Source organism: Fusarium poae, chromosome 1, assembly GCF_019609905.1.
Source record: "Fusarium poae strain DAOMC 252244 chromosome 1, whole genome shotgun sequence".
NCBI classification, from domain to species: Eukaryota; Fungi; Ascomycota; class Sordariomycetes; order Hypocreales; family Nectriaceae; genus Fusarium; species Fusarium poae.
The window spans coordinates 1373810-1400024 of record NC_058399.1 but is presented as its reverse complement, the minus strand read 5'-3'; the positions used below and the strand labels follow the sequence as shown (position 1 = coordinate 1400024).

Here is a 26215-nt window from a genome sequence, read left to right as displayed (position 1 = left end):
TTAGCTTTATAACTACTAAATAAGATTTATTAAATATCTTAAGAGAAAATACTTTCTTATTAACCTTTATATTAAAAATATATAAATATAAAATATATAATTATATATTTATTATAAGAGCTTTACTATAGAAATACTTAAGGGTATAAATATATATCTTACTTATTTAGCTTTTAAGTAAAAATACTTTTACTAAGACTAAGTATTATATTTATTATTAATAAGATTTTCTATCTTATAATAAGCTATATTACTATATTAAAAATAGCTATAATAGTATAAATTATTATTATTAATAGGTTATAAATATTATTGCTTAAGATTATCTTAATACTATTAATAATACTATAGGCAATAGTATTATTAATTTAAGTTAAAAGAATTAAGAAGTTATTATTCTTAATATATAGAATATAACTTAATTCCTTATACTTATTATATATAAAATTAATAGGAATTATATTTATTTAAGATTCTAAGTTTATAGTAAATATAAAAGTCTCTTTATTACTATTTATATAGATACTAGCTATAGGAAATCTATTATTAACTAGGCCTAGTTAAATACTTTAAATTATAAGATTAAAAAGAAAAAACTAGTATATATTAAAGATATTAATAATAAAGTAAATAAACCTTATAATAAATAAGCTATATTTTCTTTTTATATTAATAGTATTTATAAAAATAAAAATAATACTAATATAATTAAATTTAAATATAATATTTAAGTTTAAGATAGAATACTATTATTATTATTAGCTATTTTCCTTAAAAATAGTTAAATAATACCCTATAGTATTAATATTATAAATATAATATAATACTTTAATTATATTTTACTAGGAGATTTCTATATCTCTTTTTAAGTTATATAACTTATTAAAAAAGTATTATAATAAATATAAGCAATTTATATTATAATAATCCTAGCTAGAGAGTTTTACTTTATTTTAGCCTTTTAAAAAGAAATTCTTAAAGGATATTTTTATATATTCTATAGATTATTAATAACTATAATTAATAGTCTTATAGATATTATTAGCCCCTTAGGTATTATAATTATTAATAATATAGATTTTAATATCTATATATCTTAAAAGTAAAAGCTTAAAAACCTTAAAGAATATAAAGAATAGTAATTATATTTAGCTTTTATATAGAAATTAATATTTATAGCCTTTATAATAGCTAATATAATTATCTCTTTAATAAGTTTAAAAAAAGAATTTATTTAAAGTCTATAAATAAATATATAAGTATTATTATTAGCTAAGTTTACTTTATCCCTTGCCCTTAAGGCTATTATCTTTAATATTAATAACTTAAGAATAAGAAACTTAATATATAAGATTATAATATTAAAGTTAATTATATATAAATAGCTAGGAACTATATTTAATACTATTATAATTAATATTATAAGAACTTAAAAAAACTAATATAATTAAAGATACTAATTATTAATAATACTTATTAAATTCTTAGAAAAAGAATTAAATATATCTATTAATATACTTATTATTAAGGATAATATTAACTTAATTATTAATACTATAAATTTACTAGGTCTCTATAGATTTCCTTATAAAGTTTAAATATAATAATAGCTAGATTTACTTAAGATTATTATAAGTAATAGTATTTATATTTATAATAATAAATTACCCTTTATATAATAAGCTAATTAGCTTATATATAAATTCTTTATTATATAGACTAATAAAGGTCTTATTTATATTAATAAAGGTAATAAGATAATTATTCCCTTTATAGATAATTAATATAAATATAAAGTATTTTAATAACTTTATATTTATAATATAAAGGATAAAGAATTTATTAATAAAATATTTAATATACTATATTATAAGAGATATATAGAATAAGTTTAATAATTTATCCCCTTTATAGCCTTAGTATTTATAATATAAAGAAAGATTAATAATAAACTAAAGGTATATATAGTTATTAACCTATAAGTATTTAATAAAGTTATTATACTTAATTATTATTCTTTACTTAAATAAGAAGATATTATTAGCACTTTATAGGAAATAATATATATTTTTATTATAAATATATTTACTTTTTTTTATTAATTTAAAGTTAAATTAGAATATTATAATTACTTTATTATTATAAGTTATTAAAGATTTAAAAAATTAATAGTTATATTAATAGGTTTTTATAATTCTTTAGTATATATATAAAGATATATAGATTATTTACTTTATCTTTTTTAAGGATTTTATTAAGCCTTTATTAATAATATTATTATTTTTTTATAATTAATAATTAAATACTTTAAATATCTTTAAACTCTATTTACTTTATTTAAATCTAAGAACTTTATTATTAATCTAAAGAAAAGCTAACTTAAATATTTAAATACCTATATTCTTAGCTTTAAAGTTAATACCTTTAGTCTATTAATAATAGCTAAGAAAATAATAATATTTATTGCCTTTAAATTCTTAATATAATTAGTAGCTCTAGAATAATATATTAAAGTAATTAATTATATTAAGTATTTAATTCTATACTATATAAAACTTATTAAACTATTTTAATAATAAAAAGTTATTTTATTAATTAAAGGTTATTAAGATAATAAGATTATAAATAATAATAAAAAATAAAGAATAGCTTATACTAAGATAATTTACTATAACCTTATACTTAAAGAGTTAATATTCTTTAAAGTAGTTTAATTTAAAATTACCTTTAGTAAAGGAATATTTTATCTAGACCTTATTAAATAACTATTTCTTTAGATTAATATTAATCTTTAGTAAGGCTTTAATACTATTCTTTATTATATTAAAAATAGTTATATATAGAAAGAAAATACTTATATCCTAGTTAATATTATCTTATTTATATACTTCTTAAGTTATACCTTATTATTAGTTAAATATAAATATAGGCTAATTAAACTTAAAATAGCCTACTTTATTTAGGCTATATATTGCCTTAAGGCTTAAATTAAATTATTTAAAGGATTTTTAATAGTCTTTATTAACTACTTTATAATTAAACCTATTATTAAAAAAATAATACTTAAGATATTTAATACTAATTAAGTAAATTAAAGGCTTATTAATACTTCTATTTACCTATTTAAATATAATTTATATATTTTCTATATCCTAGAAAAGAAAAACTTTATTTTTAATACTTTAAGTTAATTAAAAGCTAAAGAATTAAATAAAAATATTAATTAAATAAAATTAAATTACTTAATATTAAATAATATACTTATTAATATTAAAGCTATAATAATATTAAAGATAAAAGCTTATTTCTTAATAAAATATATTAATAATAATAAATATAAACTTATAATTAAAATAATCTTATTTAATAGTAAGCTTATTACTATAGATATTTTAAATAGTAAGGTTATTATTAATACTTTTAAGCCTAAGATTCTTTTTATTCTATAGTAAAGATTACTTTATAATTATAATAATAAAGGAATATATAGACTCTATATTCTCTATAAAATAATATTAAAAACCCTAATAATAATATATAATAATAAGTATTATTTTAAAATTAAAAGAATAACTTAAAAACTATTTAGCCTATTTATTTATAACTTTTTATATTAAATTAAAAAGTATATTTATATTTATAAAATATATTACTTAAGTTAAACTAATTAATAAAAATAAATTAATAATTATATACCTATTTAATTATTTACTTAATTAATATATACTATTATAATAGATTTTATTATTAAATTATTGCCTATTCTCTTAAAAGGCTTTCTATAGGCTATAAATAGTTTTAACCTCTTTAATTAACTAATAATAATTATTTATATAGCTAGTAAAAAAAACTTATTAATTCCTAGCTATTCTATTTATTTTACTAAAGACTAGGTAATTGCCTTAATTAAATTCTTTATATTAATTAACTAGGGAATACCTTAAGTTATTATCTTAAATAAAAATAAATAATTTAATAATTCTTTTTAATAATCTTTATAAAAAGAATTTAATTATAAATTAGCTATAATTATAGCCTATTACCTTAAAGCTAATAGACTATTAAAATAAAAAAACTAGACTATTAAGATTATATTATACTTTTACTATATTAAGAATCTTAAAATTAATTAAAATTACTTATTATTAAATTTATAATTTAATTTAAATAGAGTATTTAATATTAATATAAGTATATTTACTTAAGAATACTTTTATAAATTTAAACTAAATAATACTCTTAACTTTCTTAATAATAATAAAAAAATACTTAATTTATTATTCTTTTAAAAGACTATTTAATAAAATATCTAATTAATATTTAACTTTATAGCTATAAAGAGAAAAAAGGCTTATAATAAGAAATACTAATTTATTATCCTTAAAGTTAATAATAAAGTATACTTTTAATTATATAATAATTATTATTTACTTAAGAAATTACTATATAAGTAATTATAATAATAAATAGGCCTTTTTTATATTAAGTAAATAGTTAATAACCTAGTCTATAAACTTAAACTCTTTTTTAATTAAATAATATATTTAATTATTTTAATTAAATACTTAATATCTATATATATTAATAACTTTACTAAAGAAAAACCTAGCCTTATTAAAAAAAACCTAAATAATAAGAAATAATATAAAATTAACTTTTTAATTAAATATTAAGTATATTACCTTAAATATAATAATATATTATTTAAAGAATTTATAATATAATAAAAAGATTAAGGCCTTAAGTATAATACTTAAATTAAAATATTAAATATTAATAAAAGTATTATTATTAAGTATTATATAAAGTACCTAGAGGAATTTAAAGATAATAAAAAGTATTATAATAAATAATAAAAGAAATTACTTAAGAAAAAGTAATTAATTAATTAATTCTTATATAATAAATATATATATAATATTAAAGATTATACTAGCTCTCTTTAAGGCTAATATATAATATATAATAATTCTAAGAGAAAAGATTATTATATATACTTATATAAGCTAGTTATATAAGTATAAGTAAATCTCTAAGACCTCTTAGTTTAAGACCTACTCTTATAATAATAAAAGAATTATCCTCTTTCTTACTTACTAATATTATATTACCCTTGTAATTCTATATTACTACTTAGCTAAATTAACCCTTATAATTACCTTCTATATATTAATATAATAAATATCTTTTTAATAGTAATAAGATTACCTAGCTAATAGTTTAATAGCTTATTTTATTAATTAATTTAATTAATTAATAATCTGGCTTAAGGCTATAGTTTTAACTATAGTCTTAATTTCTTTAAAAAGAAAGAAAAAAGAGGCTTTTATAATACCTCTTTTTTACCCTTTTTAATACTAATTATAAAGACCTTTTAATACCCTTATAAGCCTCTTTTAGGTTATTTTTTAACTATTATAGCTAGCTAGGTTATTATAATTAAAATTAATATCTTTTATAATAATAAGGCTTATAGCTTTTTAATAGATTTTAAACTAGACAGTTTAATAGGTTAAAGGCCTATTAAGCTATTATAAGCCTATTAAATTAATACTATATTAATTAAATAATTAATAGTACTATTAAATTATTATTAACACCGTATTAAGCCCTATTATCATTGCCCAGACCATGTCCCATAACCCCCTTGGCGCGCGATGGTACCTACTAATCTACTAACCTCATAGATACCTAGGTACCTATCTTTATTTAGGTACTTTATTGTTGTATTATCGGGTTTATACTGGGAAGGTTGCTCCGCTATTAGGTTATATTAACGAGGTTTTGAAGATTGAGATGCACCTGCCAAATCATCATCGTGGACTCACTGAATTTTATATTGTCAGTCAATGTTGCAGTTTTGAGTTCATCTGTTATAACTGCTGCTCTTTCATATGATGCCCTCGCCAGACAAAGGACTACTATCCTGACGATCTGCTCCGGTATTTATGTCAGAGACAAAAGAGAAGAGTACTGCTGCTGACTGACTGCATGGATCACGTCTTAGGCGGACTTAGGTGCGCTAAATTGAGATATGGGGTTACGCGCTAATCGCGTCAAAGGCATCTGCACGAAAGCATGGATGACAGCATCCACTTGTGGAGGTGGGTGGAGTTCAAGGTTCAGGGCCCAACAGTAAATGTGTAGCGTCTCTCAGGCAACCGATGGATTGAGGGTTATCGCTTGTGATGTCACGACGTGAATTAAATCTCTTTCCGTCTCTTCCGTTTCAGCTGAAAGTGTTTGCTTTTACTCATCGGTAGATATGAATGGCTTAGTAGGCGCGGTTTGTGCTGTTGTTCTTTTACTGGGGTGTACGGTACACCTGGCAGAGCAGATGCATACTACCTAGTACCTAAGTTCACATGGGATAATCAGTCGGCCAGTTATGCACGTTTGTACATCTGTGCGTGGTTTGCTTAAAGCATTCTATAAACTTGGTGAAATCACCCCACAGTCAGTGAACTGACATGTGGACATTTAATCACCTGTTTAATGACTGTGAAGTGAGTGTGTGGCGGAAATTGCTTGCATATTGGTAAAGTGCAGTAGCCGTTTTAGGAAGTACAAACATTGTGACATTTATGCAGGTTAGGAGAGATGAACAGGGAGATAATGAACAGATTTGCTTGCTGGTGCCATGCAGTGCATATTGGATAGAGATCATTGCCATAAAACTAATTAGGTACTGTTCAGATGGAAAATTAAAGAAGGAGGTGAAGAAATGGACCAATGACTGGAGTGCAAAGTCGCAGAGTTGGGCTGCCACCCACTGCATGCAGTCTAAAGTGAATCATCCCAGCCACTCGGTAAGGGTAAAACAGAACATTGGGGGGTAGTTTAGGTGCCCGAAAGATAAAAATTCGGTGTAGAGTAAATGTGATAAAATGATTCACCGCATCTTTTGGGTAATAGATACAGTTGTTAACATTAATCTAATGATACAAACTTCTAAAAGATCAATGTTGTCGGCTATATACCCTTGTCACTGACCTCATGCAGGTTGTGCCTGCAGCATAGCCTGGCCTATTAATGTCACTAGACGCCAGTCTCTTTTCAGGGTCAACCTGGATGACATGACAGCAAAATGGCTGCGGAAGGCATATTATAGGCTCACAGCCTCTAAACTGATGTCACCGACTTGCTGTACTCTTCTGTGACTGTTCTTGAGACCTGCATGTAAACATCAACAAACCGACCTTGAACACATCAGCCACGAACCCAGTAGATTGGCCCACCTACGTCCCTGAACTAGTATCCCCACCCTCCCTCCAACCGCCTTAGCAAGGGCGCTCTGCCGCGATCATCAAACTAAGCGGTGTTCCAGCGAGCAAGTGCGGTTTTTTTCTCTCGCAGCAGCAGAAACATTGGTCTCCCAAGTCTTAGGTTAGAAAAATAAATAATCTAAAAGTATGGTCTAAGTAGCATAAAGTGACCTACTAATTTAGTTTATTCTGCTAACAGCGGCCAATGTCTACGTCTCTCTGGGTTTTCTGCGCTGGCTATGGCTTGAACGCTAATAGACGTCGGAAAAGAGTAAAAGACCCAGCTGAGCCCTGGCTCGTTATTTGTGCTGCAAGACACGGGGCAGTTGCAAACGCTGCTACACGCTAACATACGTAGTTAGGTCTTCTCCTGGCCCCCGAAACGATACCCGCTTTCTGGGACTGCAACTCTTCGTCATTCACCCACCCCCGGTTTGATTTTGAGTTGACACTCGCATAGCTTTGCCTTGCCTTGCCTGGCCTTGCCTTGCCTTGTTTTGCCTCTTTCAACTCATATGTACTTTCGCTTCGACATTGTTCACTTCTTTGTTACGATCCAAAACTCTCAATTCTTTCCACTTAACTTAACGTTAAATCCACTAATACCCGCCGGCTCTTTCATCCGCACTTTCTTCTGCAGTGCTCCTTCTTCCTAATTGTCATCTACAAACAAACCATTACGGCTGCAACTTCTCTTTTGATTGCAATCATGTGCAATTAGAGCAGGCACTTCCGACCTCACTCCTTTTTACCTAAACTTTACCTACCTGTGCCTACCTTCCTAGGTACCTACTCTCCCGCTCTTGCCTCTCCGACGACGAGCAAACTCTACCCGGTCACAATGCCTCCTTCGAGTCCTTTATCTTCCATCCCTGATGGAGGAGAAAACTCAACTCTCTCATCGCCGCTCTCGACCCTTTCTAAAACACCGTCTGTGCCGTCTTCACCAGTCACTATGCTCGACCCTGCGAAGCGCTATCCTTCGCCTTCGACAACCGCCTCTGGCCCCCATTCTCCTGCCAAGATGTCCGACCTTGAAGACGAGATTGTCGCTAATACTCAAGGCCCTCCACCTGCCAAAAAGCGTCGAATTACGCCTCCTAAAGAACGCATAACCGAGTACTTGGATCTGATGAAAGGCGAAGAGGAACGAACAGAAGAAGATACTCGCCTACTTAACAGGCTTCGCGATACATTACGCAAGAAGAAGAAGATTGTTGTCATCGCGGGTGCTGGCATTTCTGTTGCAGCTGGGATTCCGGACTTTCGATCGTCCACTGGCCTATTCGCATCTGTGAAAAACCAACATAATCTCAAAGGCTCCGGTAAACACTTATTCGATGCCTCGGTTTATAAACACGACGATACCACCGAATCATTTCACGCCATGGTTAGAGAAATGGCTGCCAAGACCAAAACTGCCGAACCTACAAAGTTTCACCACCTACTAGCATCTCTGGCCAAGGAGGGTCGATTATTACGCCTCTACTCGCAAAATATTGATTGCATAGACACATCAATGGAGCCTCTGGCCACTCAAGTCCCTCTCAACCCCAAAGGTCCCTGGCCCACCACCATTCAGCTGCACGGTGGCCTCCAAAAAATGGTTTGCACTAAATGCAGCAGCCTCCAAGATTTTAACGGCGAAATTTTCACCGGCCCAAAGCCTCCGCTCTGCTCAACATGCAAAGATCTTGACGAAGTTCGAACAGCTCATGCAGGAAAACGGAGCCACGGTATTGGAAGATTGCGGCCGCGATTTGTGCTTTACAATGAGTATAATCCAGACGAAGAAGCCATTGGAAATGTTTCAAGCGCGGATCTCAAGGCACGACCCGATGCCGTCGTGGTTGTTGGCACCACTCTCAAGGTTCCTGGAACCCGCAGACTTGTTAGAGAAATGTGCCAAGTCACACGAGGACGAAAGAACGGTGTTGCCATCTGGATCAACTTGGACGACGAGCCCAAAGGTGTTGACTTGAAGAACTGTTGGGATATCGTGGTGCGATCAGAATGCGACAACGTTGCTCATCACACTTACCCTCACTGGGATCTCGACATTGGTGAGGGTTATGAGCTTACCAAAGAAGAAGAACAAAACCTGGAAGATCGCGCGGCTAGGGGTAAGACAACCTTTGAGGTCATCATTCCGGCGAGTTCGCCCTCACTCGACCCAGAGGTGGATGAGAAGAAGCCCACTGCCAAACCAAAACAAGTCGAACAGGCTCAAGGAATCCCAACACCCAACGCAAGCCCTAAAATCTCAGCAGCCAAGAAGCCAGGGAAGAAACAAAGCACACTTCATTTCAGCGGAAAACAGCCAACAGCAACAACCGTTACATCGGCACCCAAGTCACGCAAACGTGGTAAAAAGCCCGCTCAGCCCAAACCCAACACACCGGCAATTGGATTCAAAGCAGTCAAGAATGTTGCGAGTCAGGATAAGGCGAAGAAACCTGCACCAAGAGTCCCTGCAAAACGAAAAGCGACTGGGTCGGACCCCACACACAATTCAAACAGCGATAATACTTCTTCTCCAGTCACGAACAAAAAATCAGACACTATCTCACCAAAGTCTAAACCATCAGGCATGCAGAATCTCATCGATTAGAAATCGAAAAACAGCTTAGCCGGGAACGAATTATAAATTATAGGACATAATCAGATGGTTGATATCTTGTTATCTGTTCCTTTTGGCATTCACGGCGTACGGGGTTGTTTATATCAAATTATACGAATCAAGGCTGTTGTTGTGGGGAGCGGCAACACAAGCAGCAACGATGTATATAATTGGGAGGGTTACATTTGTTCCTTTAGGTACAAGTTCCGTTATACCAAGAGGCCGAGGCAAACGTTGCCAGGATCGGCCTGCGGGATAGAGGCGTTTAGGAAGAGACCCTGTAGCTAGGCAGATGGCTTGGGTCAGTTACAATCACATATAGAGAGGCGACAATAGATGCGCTTAGAGTCAAATTTCCATGCCGCTTCCTTCATTTCGTGACAGGGCTGTCCTTTGAAACTACCTATATAAGAGAACTCAAGTTTGTATTCCTGGGTATCATATCCTTAGAGCGCCAGCCACCCATTGCCCGTCCATTTACCAAACACAATGCCTCCCAAAATTCACTCGCAAATGCCTGCCTTATTGCACGTGTACTTCGATTGTATCATGCTCTTCGATCTCGGCCTGTTCCATTTCGACGTGCTCTTCAAGACGTTCACCGTCCCACCAGAGGGACACCTCCCTGTCAGTATTGATCTGGCGCTGCTTGCGGAAGACGGCAATCAAGGTATCGACAGTCGTTTCCGGCATGACCTTGCATTCAAGGGGCTCGAAATCGCGACCCTTGAGCATGATTATGAATCTTTCCCGCTCCTCCTCCTGAGGTTCCTCCTCATCAGAGACTTCCCCTGCATCCCGCCTTCGTTGCAACTGCTCGTTCTGTTCCATCTCCTGGAAGAGTTCAGGGGTCCATGCCTCGATATGTACCACGGACCGGTTTTCTCTGAACCCAGCGGAGCCGAGTCCGTCAGCCTCTACCTTTCCGTTGGCAGCTGGTCTAATGCCTAGACCAGTAAGGGTTGAAGTGTTGTAAAGTTTGCTTCTTCGCCATGTGAGAACAATGTCATCGGGGTTAAGATCCAGACCCTTCTTGCGCTGGTGCTTCACCCATGCATCGCGTGCGATACGGAGCTGCTTGTCAAATAGAAACTTGGCCACCAAGACTCCGGAACCAGGTATGGTGCTCGTGATCATGACACTGATCACGTCCTTCTTTGGCGAGTCGTTGGTGCTGGCTGACTGCTGTAGGGCTTGCTGGCGGGCACGATTCTCCTCAGCTCTGCGGATATACTCTGCGAACTCATCATCCACTGCTGCTACCGGCGGTGGTGTAGGCTCCTTAGAAGGCTTTGTCGAGGTGAAGTCGTTGATATCAATGCTACTGCTTCGTCGATTCGCCATTTGACTTGGCCTCACCTCGTCCTCCGAGTCCGAATCAATTCTTATGGCCTGCGTAGCTTGCTTGGGCGCTGGTGGCGTGACCTCTGGCTTTCGACTTCTGACTGGACTTGGGGAATCGGGTTGTGGGCGTACTCGTGGTGTCGGCGATGCATCAGGGAATGGTTCTTCATCTTCGTCGTTGTCTTCGGCTTGTATACTCAGTAGTGGCTTTTGAGTTGAACTTGAATCGAGTTTTGATCGCTTGGAGGGGGGAGGCGTGACGAGTTCACTGAAAGAGTTAACGGATAGTTCAAAGTTGTAGGGCGGAAAGGCAAACCTAGCACCGTCAGCTCCGTCTTGTGTCGAAGCTTCCTCTGCAGCAGGAGTCTCTTTGTTTGGTTGAACGGATGGAAGGTCTTCCTGGACATTGCTGTGATCATCCTGACTAAAAATTCCAGAGTCCTGAACATCTTTGGGCTCGTCGCGCGCTGGCTTCTCCTCAGTATCCTCAAGTTGTCGCCGCTCTTCCTCCAAATCAGCTGCGCGACGTTTCTTTGAGCGCCGGTCGAGGTCGGCTTGCATGACAGGCACCATCTCCTTTCGCCGGCTAAACAGGGCTAGTCCATCATCGTCACTATTGTTTGTTTCCTCTGGTTGAGTTGGCTTGGGAGCGACCTTGCGCAGCGCAGTGGGCTTGAAAGGCAGTTTCTTCATGTTTGGCGCAGAGTTGCTTGTTAGCCTGCACTGAATAAGAATGGTAGCAAGTTTGGAGCTTGTGCTTTATGCTTTTAATAAAGCGCGCCACAAGGTATTGCATGCAGTTGTGTTTGTGATTAACTGTTAAGAATATGTAGAACAAAGGATCGAGGTCGCAGGCGCGATGCGATGGCACTTAACGCGCCCACTTTATGCAGGTGGGATGGAATGGATGATTTATGTGGAGGAAATAGGGACCTGAGCAGCCTAAAATACCCCGGGCCCCGTTACGTACCGCTGTAACGAGATGTTAGGAGAGTTCACAGCGTTGACCATTCACAGTGCGAGCCGGCGCGTTTGCGGACCAACCTTAACAGCACAACGAGGCATCAATCTTTCTGTCTCCCCCCACCAAAGCTCGATATCATCAAACATCAACCTCTCCCACCACCCCCAACCTCACAGAACCAACCCAACCACTGCCACAATGGAGAACGGCGCTATTTCTCAAGGAGAGGGCAAGGACCCTTCAAGCTTCCTCGGCAATATCATCGGCAACCCTGTCACTGTCAAGCTCAACTCTGGTGTCGTCTACAAGGGTGAGTCTATGCTACCCTTTACCATTGATGTCACAACCAACCTGGCATATGATGGACATTATGATATGCCTGCTTGGAAACATACTAACTGATATCTTAGGCGAGCTTCAGTCGGTGGATGGCTACATGAACATTGCGTTGGAAAAGACAGCAGAGTATGTCAACGGTGAGAAGCGCAGGGAATACGGTGACGCTTTTGTGAGAGGAAACAACGGTAAGTAACAAAGCGACATATTTCCCTCATTCGACAACTCATACTAACGAATAATACAGTCATGTACATTTCATCAGACTCATGAGAGCTTGATGCATAATGAAAACTTAGCACGCTCTTCACGATTAAACTCATATCAAAATTCACTATTCCAAGCTATTTCATCTAAGGGCCATCCAATCGTGATATCCAGACAATAAAGGTGCATCCATGAAGCTCAATCTCGCCCTTGTCGTTAAACTCGCCGCCACCCTCTTTCACAATCTTGTCGTACTTCTCTCTAAAGACCCGGCGCTCCTCGCCTTCTCGGAGCGCGTTCCAGCTGAGGGTGTTGAATCTGTCCCACAAGGCCTCGGGTGTCAACCAAACCGACCATGGGACCTTGTCAGTCTCTATGGGCGTGGAGAAGAATGGCTTGTCAGCCTTGGCCTGGCGCTCAAAGACCTGCTTCCAGACCTGGTGTCGGAAACGAGGCTCGTTGTCTGCCTTTTCGTTAAAGTTAAGATCCAACAACTCTTTCTCCCAGCCCGTAGGCGAAGGCCAATTCTCAGGCTGGTTGTCTGAGATTATGGTCAGTCTTGAGGAACGTCAACTCGGAGGAGGCCTTGCCTAGGAAGCACTTACATGAGTCAACGTTCCAGATCAGTCCAAGTTTGGTACCGGGCTTAAGAACTCGATGGATTTCCTGGAGAGATTCTTCTTTGGCAAACCTTGAGATTTGTTAGGGCATGCTCTTTCTTTCAGCGCAAGTGACTTACCAGTGAAATGCCTTGTCCAGGTCAGCTTTGGTCCCTGCTAACCGCTTTAATCAAGATGTAGAGTCATGCGTGTATCTTACCTGTGCTACAATACATCCGTCTGCCCATCCATCACTCACATGCTTCATATCAGTTGCCGTACCAGGTCGAACATCCACTTTGGGGAGCTTCTTTTCCGCGAGATTGTTCCTCATCGAATCCAACGGCTCTACAGCGACGATCTCGTATCCCTCTGGCCTAACAGCCAGAAGTTCGGTAAACTTGCCAGTGCCAGCTGCGAGGTCTATGATCTTGGCGCCTGATTTGCCCTCGAGACCAAGACGTCCAAGAATATTGGTGACAGCAGCAGGAGGGTAAGAGGGTCGATGCGTATCATAGGACTTCGCATCATCGAACCCCCTGGTTGCGATGTCATTTATAACATGGGAAGAGGCCATTGCAGCAGCAGCGATCCTTCAACGTAACTGGTATTAGTCAAGTTTCCTAATGGTTTTGAACCGGCTGACAATCAAACGTGCGCAGGAAATAGAAACGGAAAAAGACCACGTTGAAAGAGACATCTATGCTTTTATACATGAACAGCCATTTGCCTTCCCGCGGGAGACCCGTTTATGGTGTTGCTTCTCCAATGTTTGTATCAACGAATGGCGTTTAGATCTGGCTACCGACTTGGAGAAATACTCCAAATCGGGAACAATCCGACGGATTTACGACGGAAACCCGACAGCTGTATGCGACCGCGTTGTATAATTCAAGTCGAAGTTCTGATCTTTGTTGGCAGTTATACGACTTGACTTGATGGGATGTTCTGATCTGGTATATCCGTTTATTGGGGTGATGTCATCTTGTTGTAAAATGCCCGGGGCTGCTTGGCGAGTAGGCGTGGTCTCCAAGTTGAGTGTCGACGGTAGACATTCCGACGACACAAGGTCAATCATCTTTCCTTTTCCTTTTGATATTCTAATACGTCGTCCGACTAATGTAGCTGATGGTGTAACTTGGCAGGACTCGGGCGATTTAGGTCTTGAGATCCAGATACCTTCCACCTCAATGCCACTCTGAATCGCACGAATACCGAAGGGGATACCGGGAGTTCGCATGTTTTGAATACCACAGTATGACATTAGCGATAGTCTTGCCCTCTTCTCCTCGTCGATGATTTCGTGACGGCGCATTGCGCGGTTGGACCACCATAACTTGATCAGTCCAGCGACAAAGACAAGAACGATGCAACAGCCGAGGACCTGGAGTATGTAGTTAGTTGAAAGTGTATAAAATACAAAGCAGTAGATCTACATTTATGTAGATACTGAGTCATTAGTGCACACGTACAAAGGTCATCTCTTGCCAAAGCTCCCAGCTTGTAAAGAAGGTACCCATGGTGGGTTGAACGTTACGAATGAACGACAATACTCGTAATGCCCCGTGTTGAACAGGAAGAAAGAGAATAGAAAGACGATAGTTTATCTTTTCAAAAACATTCGGTTGAATTCGATGTTTGAGGCACCAAAATCGTAGTATGACAATCCAGCTTCCAAAAAAAAGAGCGAGTGTTGGGGACTAGAGTAAACGCAGGGGAAATCAAAAACAAAGCCTAGGTACAAACAGCCAGAGTCATGATAGCGTCTTCCATATTGCACGTGGCATTCTTCTCTTGATTTGAAAACGCAGGTACAGCGAATGTGCTGGGAGTTTCTCCTTCAGTGATTCACTGTGGCGTCCTGTTTGTCGGCAAGTGCGCTGTAGGTGATGGGCAGTGTCACTTGGGGAATCATATTGACAGGTCGATATGATAGCCCCTACCTACCTTGGGTTTTCTCAGATTAAGTTATTCAATCATTTTGCAAATGAAATATGCGCACTTACATCCAGATAGTAACATGACTGCAGGGGAAAATGTATACTGATGCAAGATCAAGACGCGAACCTGCATGAGATGCGGAAGCGTTCTTTCAACAGTTATCGGTAACTTGAATTAGCTCCAATTTGATTACACAAGATTAAAACTACCCATCTAACAAAATGAATGGCTAATGCCTCTCTCTAGGTAGTCATTAATATTGTTTGTCTTTTGCGGGCTGAAGCTGATAGTAGTATCAACACTTGGCAATAAGCCATTTCCGACATCAACACAGGGCTTTCCGCTATACTTTATCAAGTATTTAATGGTTAGTTAATAAATATGTACAAGATTCTACTATCTACTCAATAACATATTGCAGTCCTCATCGGGTTGCGTTGTCACTTGGCGTTTGTATTGGGTACTAGTTCCAGCCAATTAGATGCAAAGCTGCAGAGGTTGAACCAAACACGGACAGGTCAAATCACTTGATATGGGTATCCCTCGAAGTCTAATGCGAAATCGATAGATGCAGCTTCGTCACGAAAAATAGGGCTCTTGGAGCAACCTTAATCTCACACAAATACAAAAGTAATACCTGCTTTGCAACCCACTTATCCTTCCTTTAACACAAAGACCCGAAACACTTTTGGACCCCTTGAACTTGAACACAAAAGACCAAGCATCCATGTCAGTCAATTTGCCCTGCTTATCCTACCCTGATCACAGGTCAAATCACAAAACATTTAACTACATCTATCAGACTCTATGCCGGTGACCAGACCCAGTCATTCTCAGGTGCACAATATTTGACATGTCGAAACATGTTTCGGGTAGCGACAGATCCCTAATTGGTAGATGTGCGTGCGTACTCTGTACTGGGAATCAGATTAGTGTAACGAGACGAGCCGTTATGATGTCTTTCTTGAGTCATGAAACCGTCTCTCTTCTACTAAATATGTCCTGGAGAAGAGAGGGGAAAGCTTGATAGAAATTTGCTTAACCAACCAATCGCAGTTTTCTGAATCATGCTAATTACTTGGACTGATCTATCGGCGTCGGCATTTTGGAAAGCCGGGACTTGTCGATATTTATCGGCCGGTGGATGCTTGCGGGACCCCGATAAAGACCGGATCGGCGGGTTGGACCCTTTCTGGGACGACTTCTGAGAATCGATCCACCTTGTTCGGATATCCCGGGTTATGGGATGTCTCTGGTTGAACCCATTCTTTTTACCGCTCTGCCTACACAATCTATCTAGATGCAGAGACAACCAATTGGAGAAATAGCCAAAAAATAGTCTTGACATCAAGACACAACTTTAGCGACCCCCAACTTGGAATCAATGAACGCTTGAAACCAAATCTTGATGGGCGATTGGATTGGGTTGGCACTGAATCAGGGAATGATCAATACATCGTCATAGGAAGCACGTACCTTGTCTACAGTTGTAGGTATGTGCAGCAATCGGCTGGATTTAACCTCACCACCACAAACGAAAAAACCAGGGTTAGATTGATTAGGGACGTTGCACTATGATACAAACCTACCCTTGAACAGAACGGACCAAGATCCAAACTTAGTATCTCCAAATCTGGGACATCTCCAGGAGTCTGCCTTGGTTGATGACATGTCGATCAGTTGAGGATACCAAGGCTAGGATAAGATGCCGTGCCGCCCGATCAATCTATACTGTCTACCGAAAAGCGACATATCCAACCAAGCACAGCGTATGAAACTGGAGACGATCAGGGCCGCGGAAGCAAGGCACTCCCCGGATCTTGGTTGTCACGACAGTTACAGTTGCATTAGGAGTGGTTATGCGCCGACTTTGAAGTTGGTGGGCGCTTTAGACGACAATAAGGTCATTGCTCGACCGATGACGGTAAGCGTTAACCCTTCTGGTCTTGGCAAGACCTGGTGTCAATCAAGCAAGTCCCTGAACCCTACCTTGGGCTTGGGACCTGACTCTAGTGCTGTGTTGTGCTGCGCTGCGCTGTGCTGATCTACAACTGGCGATGCTCGGCTGACATGCATTTGAAAAGATGGCTGTGTATAGTTGTCGTTACGCGAACAACGAAGCAATGCTTGGCCATGTTAGTGTAGAGACTTGTTGATGCTTGTTTTGTTTTTTTAATCTCTTGTGATTACAGTGTTGCTCGTCAATGTGAATATACCCTCAATTACGGTGAGGGATATGAAAAGGATGTCGGTCCATTCTTTACTTGACTCTCTTGAAATGCTTGTTTCACACCATCTCAACAATAAAAGGATTTGACCCGACTCGGTGGTGCCACGCACACACGTATTCGGTTTGTCTATCCACAACACATACTCCTCCTGTACTGTACATGTACTGTAGATAACTACCTAGTAATTTAATTCTCACTCGAATTACTTACTATACTGAGTTAATCGCCAAGTCTTACTCTCCTGTGCCTGTCCCCCATCGATCCACCAGAAAAGTCAAGTCCCAATTCTCTTGCTCAATCTCACCCAATCCTAGACATACCATCTTGGGTTCCAAACATTCCCGCCTTCCCCGGGCTCCAAAACTCAATTAACTTAAACGTCGCGCCTGCCCCCGAAATCTTGTTCCTTTCTTTCCTTTCTTCGATCTCAGATTTTACCTTCCTTAAATGCTTTCAAGGTACCCCACCTCATAAACCATACGAGCAATCAGTTTCTGCATCTATCACTCTGTCTCTTATACCGAAACCATCTTTTTTTTTCGACGATATCATCTTTCTTCTCTTACAATAAACACTAAATAACGCCCACCGCTTGTCTATCTATCATCATGCCTATTCGCAACCCTTTCACCCGCCGTCCTGGTAGCGTCATCGTCCAAGATGAGAATCAACGCCCTGATACCGCCCCGGGCTTTGAGAAAGTCGACACTGTTGGCTCAAAATCCAAACCTGTCTTGAGTATTCGAAGTCAAGGTCGCGATAATGGCGAATACAAAATGAGTGGTATGTCTCAGAACCCTTGTCGCTTGTCGTCCCTCGTGGTCTTCCCTCCCGCGCTCATGGCGGGGAACCATCCATGAAGCGGCGCATCCGGCATTTTGTCACAAGACCTCCAGAATTTGGCTAATTCTTATCTTTGTCCAACAGTTGTCAACGACAGTGGCGTCTATCTTCCAGTACGTTCATTTCTAGTCAATGAGTAAAGCGTCAAAGTACACAACTAACGGTCGCAAAGCCATCCCCCACTGAAGAGAAGGGCCAGTGGCCACGAAAGTACCTGTCAACTCGCAACTCGACAGATACAAGGAGCAGCATTGGCGATATTGAACCCTTTTCGATCTCGCGAGAATCTTTTGACTCTTACCGTCGCTCATTCGTATGTCATTTCCCCTTTTGGTCGCTGCATCTGCATAATTGCTTGGCTTTCAACCAACATGCAACTAACACAGTAACCAGGACATTACTGCACGATCCCCCATTGCCAACAACAACGACTTCCCTACGCGTCAAAGTCTTGATTCTGCTCGTCTCCCCCGTATGCCCAGGTCTGCGATCGAGCGATCTTTCGAGCAGCCCCCAACGGCTGAGGAACGTTTTGAAGATGTTGGACTGGACGACCATAAGTACCAGCAGCAACAGACGGCGCAACAGGCACAGCCTCAGAAGCGTGGTTTCTTCTCCAAATTCTCCGATTCTCGCGACAAGGACCCTTCAAGCAACCCCTCTGTCTCTCGATTCCTTATGCATGGCCGCAAGAGAGCTCAGAGCGGCCAAGGTTCAGAACTTACACCTATGGACAATGTACCACCAAAGGTCACTGTTTCATCTGAGGGTCAAGAGATGCATTGAAATGCATGAAAGATTTAGTTTTTACCCTTCTACGTTGTATTAGAGATACCTGGAGTTTTCGTTTTATATTACCGGCGTTATCGGTTACAGGGGCCGGGATAATGCTAGAAACGCATTCGCTACGACACTATGCTGGGTACAACTTGGCCGCAGAATCGGCTCTGTATTGGATGGATCATACAGAGAAGGCCTGGTTATGGACTGGGTAATGAGCTGAGACGCTTGAAATGAATCAACATGTGCTAGAGTCATGTCTGTCGAAAGAAGACAAGATATGGACTACATAATAGTAATGAGAAGACATGTGTTTCCATGAAGTTACCTCTTGGGATCTGTTTGCGTTTCTTGTGAGCTGTTAAATGTCGGCTTAATCAAATATTCTTATATCAAAAACACGGCATGATCAGTCAAACACACCTCGAGCCTGACTGCATGTGCTTACAAGCAAGCAGAGGCGGAAAGATAAAACGGATTCCATTGATCATGGCTATTTTAATAACGATGGAGTGTTACAAGACAGGCCGATGACGGACTAAAATGTCACGTCCAGCAAATCATCCACTTGTAAATTGCGTGATGCCATTGCCAAATGGGAATGAAGGCCCCGCTCTGTTCTTGGTAGGGCGTAGAATAAGTACCAATGGCGATATCGTTAGTCAAGCGAAACTCAGCTTGCCTTTTTCATTTATATCTCAGCCTGTCCTTTATAAACATATCAAGAAGTCTGTGTTTCGAGTCACATAACAGTTGACCGAGTCGGTTAGATATCAACTAGCTCATTCGGTATCGAAAATTGCCCCTCACCTTTCTCTGTCTATCAACTCAACATCACCACTCTCATACCATGGCATCTGACGAAGTTCCAACCAACCTCAAGGACATCTCCTCTGTCCCTGATGGTACTGCCGGGGCTCAAGCTGAACTTGACGATAAACTTGCCGGGCTTTCGCTGTCTTCTCGCGCAGTTCATGCCGATAATGGTATCCAGTCGCACAGGGCAGTTGCACCGGCTATGCATGTCAGCACGACTTTCAGGTACAGCGATGATCCTGATGCGCTGAGGTCCTGGGACAATACCGATGTGAGTGCTGATCTCTCCTTAAACCGTCATGATATATTATGATTGAATTGCGACCTATCATAAACCCTCGGCGCCATCATGAGTTCAATCTTCCAACACATCATGACACTGCACCTGAACTGCCTTTCTACAAATATACAGACTTCTATACTAACTCATATAGCCTAACAACCCTCTCGACTCTCATGTCTACTCCAGAGCAACTGGTCCAAACACTACCCGTCTCGAAGCTGTTTTGACATCCATCATTGGTGCTCCGACCGTAACTTACTCTTCTGGTCTATCCGCCTTCCACGCTATGCTGGTTCACTTGAACCCCAAGCGCATTGCCATCGGAGACGGCTACCATGGCTGCCACGGCGTCATCAGCATCATGACTCGTCTAACAGGCCTCAAGGTCCTATCCCTTGACTGTGCCGTCGAGGACCTCGAGCCTGGTGACATCATCCATGTCGAAACACCGCTCAACCCAACAGGCGAAGCACGCGATCTGGCTGCGTATGCGGAGAAGGCGAAGAAAGCTGGCGCTTACTTGACTGTCGATGCGACATTTGCGCCGCCTCCTCTGCAGGATCCTTTCCAGTATGATGTTGATGTGGTTATGCACAGTGGCACGAAATACTTTGGCGGTCACTCTGATATGCTCTGCGGTACACTCTCTGTTAACCGCAAGCATACTAACTGGGAGGCTGCTCTTCTCAGCGACCGTATGCTTGTCGGTTCTGTTATGGGTAGTCTGGAAGGCTGGTTAGGTATTCGTTCGCTGCGAACTTTGGAACTCCGTGTCCAGCGTCAGAGTGCCACGGCTACTGCCCTCGTGGCCTGGCTAGTCGAGCAACAGCGAGATTCCTCATCTGTAGTCGGTACCCTTGTCGAGCGAATCCAGCATGCCAGCCTACAGCCCGAGGCGTCTGTTGAAGGCAGCTGGCTACAAAAGCAAATGCCAAACGGCTATGGACCCGTCTTCTCAATTTATCTCCGTGATGGGGAACACGCTAAGCGATTGCCTTCGAAGCTGGAACTGTTCCACCATGCTACCAGTCTAGGAGGCGTAGAGAGTCTTATTGAGTGGCGTGCTATGACAGATCCCAAGATAGACAAGAAACTACTACGGGTTAGCATTGGTGTTGAAGGTCTCGACGATTTGAAGCAAGATCTTCTCCAGGGTCTGGAGGCACTGAGAGAAAAATGAGAGGTCTAAAAAGGAAATGGAAAAGGAACATATTAGACGACACAATCAGTCAACACGATAGAAGGAAACGAAGATGAATCCAAGACAAAATCATAGAAGAAAATAAAGAAATCACCAGATGAAAAGAAAAAAGAGATAAAACTTCCAGAAGTAAAAAAAAAAAACAGCCAATGTAAAATGCCATGACTCTAAGTATACATGATGATGATGAGAATGCGATGGGGTTTTGTGGGAGCTCAGATGTAACTCAGTGTCAAGGGAGTGTGAATGTGTAGTTGGGGAGATGACATAAGGAGAACTCGAAACTCATACCCGCCCGTCTCAGAAACTTCTATTCGTAGGGGGGGAGGGAAAGCGAGGAAGAAGGAAACAGAGGAAGAAAGAGAAAAGTGACAAGAAAAGGAAAGGGTTTGTTGCCTTTTGATTGAAGAGTAGATACATAATATTCGCTGTTGGTGGTTTTTTCGTCAAGAGAATCTCCTGTAAAATCGTTGCTTGGAGTAGAATTCAAGTAGTATCGTGGAATCTCGCGTTTTGATACAGCTAGTTTCACTCGGTGGGAGGTAGCCAGAGACCAAACCAGTTACCGAGCGGTTTATACTTGACTTCTCGACTGTAAAGATATGTTAGCTTTTTGTAACAAGTGTTTAATAATGTATCTTAGGTATCAAACGCACCGAGAGCGGTCGTTATCCGCAAAGGTACCGACACCTCGGAGGTCTTGATCGGTAGACCTAGACTCCGTACGTCGATAATCGACTGATTGGTTGTATGATGTAGAACCTCGAGAGGAAGAAGGGGCGCCGCTGTGGTAGTAGTTGTCATGCTGGCGATGTGGAAGAGAAGTTCTTGAAGGTGGTGCCAGATAATCATTGCCCGCAGTTTGGGTTTGATATGCCGGTGTATACTGGGTCCGAGAAGGAAAGGTAGGAGAGTCGCTAAAGGCCGGTGAAGTAGTAGGAGTAGTGAAATTGGATACAGTATCAGCAGCCATGGATGGATCGTTCGTGTACTGGTTCTGATGCTGTTGACCGAGCCACTGGTTCACCATGTTCTGGCTTCTATCATAGGCCTGGGGGCTTGGTCTACTCCAAGCTTGGGACTGGTCTCTGGGAGATGTGTTGGCCGATGTTGTTCTTTGGTAGTTGGAGTCCCAGCTGCCTCGGACGGCTTCCTCGCTCCAGTTCCTAGAACTGTCTGAGTAGTAGTTCTGGCTGTATTGCCTCTGGTCGTGGTCCTGTCGGCGACTCATGGTTGCTGGTTGAGAGGGCGTTTTGTGATTGGCTGTTTGCGTGTAAGTGGTAATAATTGCTATAGCGATGATGATTATGCTGATGAATCCAACACAAAATAAAACACAATACACTGAGTAGATGGATTGATACCTATGAAACCTATTCATACAGACTTGTTTATATATTTATTCTTTTATGACGGCTTCTATCAACTGCTATATCATGGGATGCCTCTACCAGATCCAAGAGTTGCGGTTGTGGCTGAAGATTCCTATTCGCGGGCACGCCGGGAGGCCGCAGTTGTGGACGAATCACAAGTAAGCGCGCTTCGGGAACCAGACCCTGTAGGTGATGGTGGCCATGCAAAAACATCCAGAACCCCTGGAGATGTCAGCAAGCTTACCTACAAGCAGCCTAGAGTCGTAGGGCTCTACAGGGGACAGGAAAATACGTCAGTCCTCGCACTTAGTTCTCGCACTTAGTTCTCGCACTTCATCCTCGGTTCTTGTCTTGTTTTGGTATCATCTTTAACGGTTGTTTCAAGCTGTCGGTCTCTCCAGTGAGGCAGACTCGTGAGGAAGCTCCAATTGAGAGCATATCGTTGAGCGAGTAGCACTCTTGTCAACTCGTGTCATAGTCTACCTAGGTACTCACAACAAGGTAGAGTTCCTACACCATAGTTTACTCATCATCTATGACCACATTGCACGCATCATGACTGTTTGTGGTTTACAAGCCGACAAAGTTCAGTCATCATATAAGTCGCACCCAGTGACGTTTCAAAACACATACGTAGTTCGTGTGAGAAAGACGCCTCCCGACGGGAATGAAACATCCGGCCAAGTAGTTCAGCCATAGAAAACCTATGCAACCACTGAGAACCGTAGTTAAAACGGAGACCGGAAACCGAGAGTCGCTTCGAGACTCAATGCCGGTGCGGCTCAAGTGCCACAAACTATGTCTAGGTCCAGCCCTGTGGAGGACCGCGCTTGTCCAACTACTCAAATTAGGACCAAACACAATGTTGAGCGCTTGTAAGGTCGGGCTCGCCAATCTTGAATGTGCTGCTTAAAATGTCTTGGTCTGCTGCGCTTCAGGTCGGAGACTGTGCCACCGGGCAGTGCTGCTTCTCAGCCCTGGGTCCACCTTTAGAGCCTTAACGGTGGATCCGTCATCCTTGTAGCGTTTCTCTGAGCCGCGCTACCGACAGGGATCTCGAGATCCCGTTCCTTTGTGAGTGGTCGTGATAGACGCGGCAGAAGCGCGCCTGTGCAATTGGATCTGAACCAAGCATGAGGCGCCACCTATGATCCCCTTTTCGTACCTACCCTTACCCTTGCTTCATCCGATCCTCAACAACACCATCGCCATCATCGCCAACCTCCTCTTTTCACCTTGACTCCAGAGGGAGCATGAACAGGCTTCAGAATCTCGTTTATCGGACTTGCGGCCGCAGCTGAGCACTACCTAGCAGTAGATGCCCTTCCCCAATGGTCCGACTCTCCCTTTTCCGCCTGCCCACCAAACTGCGGCGTAGGGTTAGGCGCAATCGAATGGCGACTCTTATTGCCCTCATTGCCCTTGTAGGCCTCCTGATCCTTCCCTTCTACTCGGCCTACTGTATCTACAAGCCTCCGACATACCTCATCAGCTGGCTTCGGAGGAAATATCCCGACGTGCTCTTCGAGATTCCGACCGATCAAAAGATTATTGCCCTGTCCATTGACGATGCACCGTCCGCCCACACCGATGAGATCATGCAGATATTGGAAGAGAACGAGGCTCATGCGACATTCTTTATCATAGGGTCCCAGGTTGAGGGGCGTAAGGGTACACTCGTCAAATTAGTCGAGAAAGGCCATGAGCTGGGTAACCACGCTATGCATGATGAGCCGTCCAAATCACTCAGCAATGAGAAACTCCTAGAAGAAGTTCACCTCGTCAAAGACATGTTGACCGAGGCGTACGCTGCCAACGATCTGATCCTACCCAACAACTACTTCCGTCCAGGATCCGGGATATTTAATACGCGGATGCGCAATGTACTGGGAAACCAAGGCTTCCGCATTACTCTAGGAAGCGTTTACCCTCATGACCCTCAAATACCATATCCCGACACCAACGCAAAGCATATCTTGAGCATGGCTCATCCTGGTGCCATCATCATCTGCCACGACAGGAGATCATGGACTGCACCAATGCTGCGTACAGTTCTTCCTGAACTCAAACGGCAGGGGTACAGGATTGTTACCATCACAGATCTTATCAAGACTGTGACAACACAAACCCAGGAGCAATAATCCCTAGTGAGACTCGTGAGACTGAACTTTTATCATACCTTGTCCCCTGTGCGTTGATGTTAAACTTCCTAAGGTCGGTTGGATATCATCCTAGAATTGATAAATACTGTCTACCAAATAGAATCAGAGACTAATTTTTAATGAGCCATCTTCTTGTACGAGCTTCGATATGTTGTATCTTGGTGATGTTATCCTGTAGGAAGTTAGTAGGCGCCTGGTATGAATCCTCCAGGGGTATACAAACGTAAACTCGAGAGTACCAGTAACGACAGAACGGCATCCCTCAATATATCTCTCAATAACAAGTCGTGTTTCTCCTTCTACTTCCGTGCTTTTGGTCAATTTGCTTGCAGCATCGTCAAACTCCTTAACTGCCGTTCTCATTCTTGCTTCCAACTCAGCAACAACCATATCCAATGACATGTTTGGCTCCATGATGGCTGCAACCGCGTTGATGACACAATCTGTCTGCAACTCCTTCTTCAATGATAGCAAATCATTCGACAAGCTCAATAGAACACATACTTGTGTCCATAACTGATGTACCTCTGGTCTCGAAAGAGCTGCTTGCGGTAGTCTCTCATGTATAGCATACGGGACAAGACTGCAAAGCATCCTGCCACCGATGGTGCCGATTCTGAACTTCATATACGACTCGTAGTCCGGCACATGGCCAGCCAGGCGCAGTTCCTGCTCAGCCGCACAGGTAGCTGTAAATAGCTGTATCTCATCATATAAGGCCCGCCGCTGATCTCTCGACACCGTCTCGCAGATCCGCGAGCCGAAATCCCGAAAAACATCGTTAATCGGATCACCGTCTGATCCACGTGCACGCATTCCGTCAACGGCCAAAGCCTCGCGAACCACGCCCAAAGTCTGCCGTCTCCAGCGTTCGGCACGGGCAAAATCACCCGCCAGATCGCCCTCGTTAGCATCGACAGCGTCATCCCAGCACACCAGCCACGTCGCGTAGAGCGCCAGTGCCTCCATCTCCCGCTTACGGGCCTGGGGATACCATAAGCAGGTGAGCTTGGCAATGTCGTCTTTCTTGCGACGCATGATGAGCGGGTATTTTAGCGCCATGTGATCGACCGCTTGATTGACCAGAGGTTTGACGTGCTCATGATGGTGGTTTAGTTTGGGGTGTTGTGCAGGCCATGAGCGGAATAAATTGTAGAGATTCGGAACTCGCAGCGTCTGACCGCGAAGAGCTTTGAATATCGCGCTTTGACTGAGAGGCGATTGTTTCATAAAGATCGAATTAAAGTGTG

The 26215-nt window shown here is 40.6% G+C and overlaps 10 protein-coding genes across 10 annotated transcripts; 5 read left to right on the top strand and 5 right to left on the bottom strand.

Annotated features, from left to right (window-relative positions):
- Positions 1-8106: 8106 nt before the first annotated feature.
- FPOAC1_000480 (uncharacterized protein) lies at positions 8107-9876 on the top strand (the record flags this gene model as incomplete). Its single annotated transcript, XM_044845095.1, has 1 exon — positions 8107-9876. The coding sequence occupies one exon, from the start codon at positions 8107-8109 to the stop codon at positions 9874-9876; it is 1770 nt and encodes a 589-aa protein (XP_044711011.1).
- A 531-nt stretch (positions 9877-10407) lies between these two features.
- FPOAC1_000479 (uncharacterized protein) lies at positions 10408-11922 on the bottom strand (the record flags this gene model as incomplete). Its single annotated transcript, XM_044845094.1, has 1 exon — positions 10408-11922. One exon carries the CDS (start codon positions 11920-11922, stop codon positions 10408-10410), a length of 1515 nt encoding a protein of 504 aa, XP_044711010.1.
- A 469-nt stretch (positions 11923-12391) lies between these two features.
- Positions 12392-12802, top strand: LSM6 (U4/U6-U5 snRNP complex subunit lsm6; the record flags this gene model as incomplete). Its single annotated transcript, XM_044845093.1, has 3 exons — positions 12392-12503; positions 12604-12717; positions 12777-12802. The coding sequence occupies 3 exons, from the start codon at positions 12392-12394 to the stop codon at positions 12800-12802; spliced, it is 252 nt and encodes an 83-aa protein (XP_044711009.1).
- An 80-nt stretch (positions 12803-12882) lies between these two features.
- Positions 12883-13912, bottom strand: FPOAC1_000477 (uncharacterized protein; the record flags this gene model as incomplete). The annotated part of the gene is made up of 4 exons (XM_044845092.1): positions 12883-13277; positions 13342-13427; positions 13476-13486; positions 13556-13912. The coding sequence occupies 4 exons, from the start codon at positions 13910-13912 to the stop codon at positions 12883-12885; spliced, it is 849 nt and encodes a 282-aa protein (XP_044711008.1).
- A 270-nt stretch (positions 13913-14182) lies between these two features.
- Positions 14183-14855, bottom strand: FPOAC1_000476 (uncharacterized protein; the record flags this gene model as incomplete). Its single annotated transcript, XM_044845091.1, has 2 exons — positions 14183-14719; positions 14808-14855. 2 exons carry the CDS (start codon positions 14853-14855, stop codon positions 14183-14185), a joined length of 585 nt encoding a protein of 194 aa, XP_044711007.1.
- A 3260-nt stretch (positions 14856-18115) lies between these two features.
- Positions 18116-19136, top strand: FPOAC1_000475 (uncharacterized protein; the record flags this gene model as incomplete). Its single annotated transcript, XM_044845090.1, has 4 exons — positions 18116-18290; positions 18435-18463; positions 18523-18663; positions 18744-19136. The coding sequence occupies 4 exons, from the start codon at positions 18116-18118 to the stop codon at positions 19134-19136; spliced, it is 738 nt and encodes a 245-aa protein (XP_044711006.1).
- An 844-nt stretch (positions 19137-19980) lies between these two features.
- On the top strand, positions 19981-21409 carry FPOAC1_000474 (uncharacterized protein; the record flags this gene model as incomplete). The annotated part of the gene is made up of 2 exons (XM_044845089.1): positions 19981-20217; positions 20381-21409. The coding sequence occupies 2 exons, from the start codon at positions 19981-19983 to the stop codon at positions 21407-21409; spliced, it is 1266 nt and encodes a 421-aa protein (XP_044711005.1).
- A 549-nt stretch (positions 21410-21958) lies between these two features.
- FPOAC1_000473 (uncharacterized protein) lies at positions 21959-22661 on the bottom strand (the record flags this gene model as incomplete). The annotated part of the gene is made up of 2 exons (XM_044845088.1): positions 21959-22022; positions 22087-22661. 2 exons carry the CDS (start codon positions 22659-22661, stop codon positions 21959-21961), a joined length of 639 nt encoding a protein of 212 aa, XP_044711004.1.
- Positions 22662-24197: 1536 nt separating this feature from the next.
- Positions 24198-24944, top strand: FPOAC1_000472 (uncharacterized protein; the record flags this gene model as incomplete). The annotated part of the gene is made up of 1 exon (XM_044845087.1): positions 24198-24944. The coding sequence occupies one exon, from the start codon at positions 24198-24200 to the stop codon at positions 24942-24944; it is 747 nt and encodes a 248-aa protein (XP_044711003.1).
- A 123-nt stretch (positions 24945-25067) lies between these two features.
- Positions 25068-26003, bottom strand: FPOAC1_000471 (uncharacterized protein; the record flags this gene model as incomplete). The annotated part of the gene is made up of 1 exon (XM_044845086.1): positions 25068-26003. The coding sequence occupies one exon, from the start codon at positions 26001-26003 to the stop codon at positions 25068-25070; it is 936 nt and encodes a 311-aa protein (XP_044711002.1).
- Between the last annotated feature and the right edge of the window lie 212 nt (positions 26004-26215).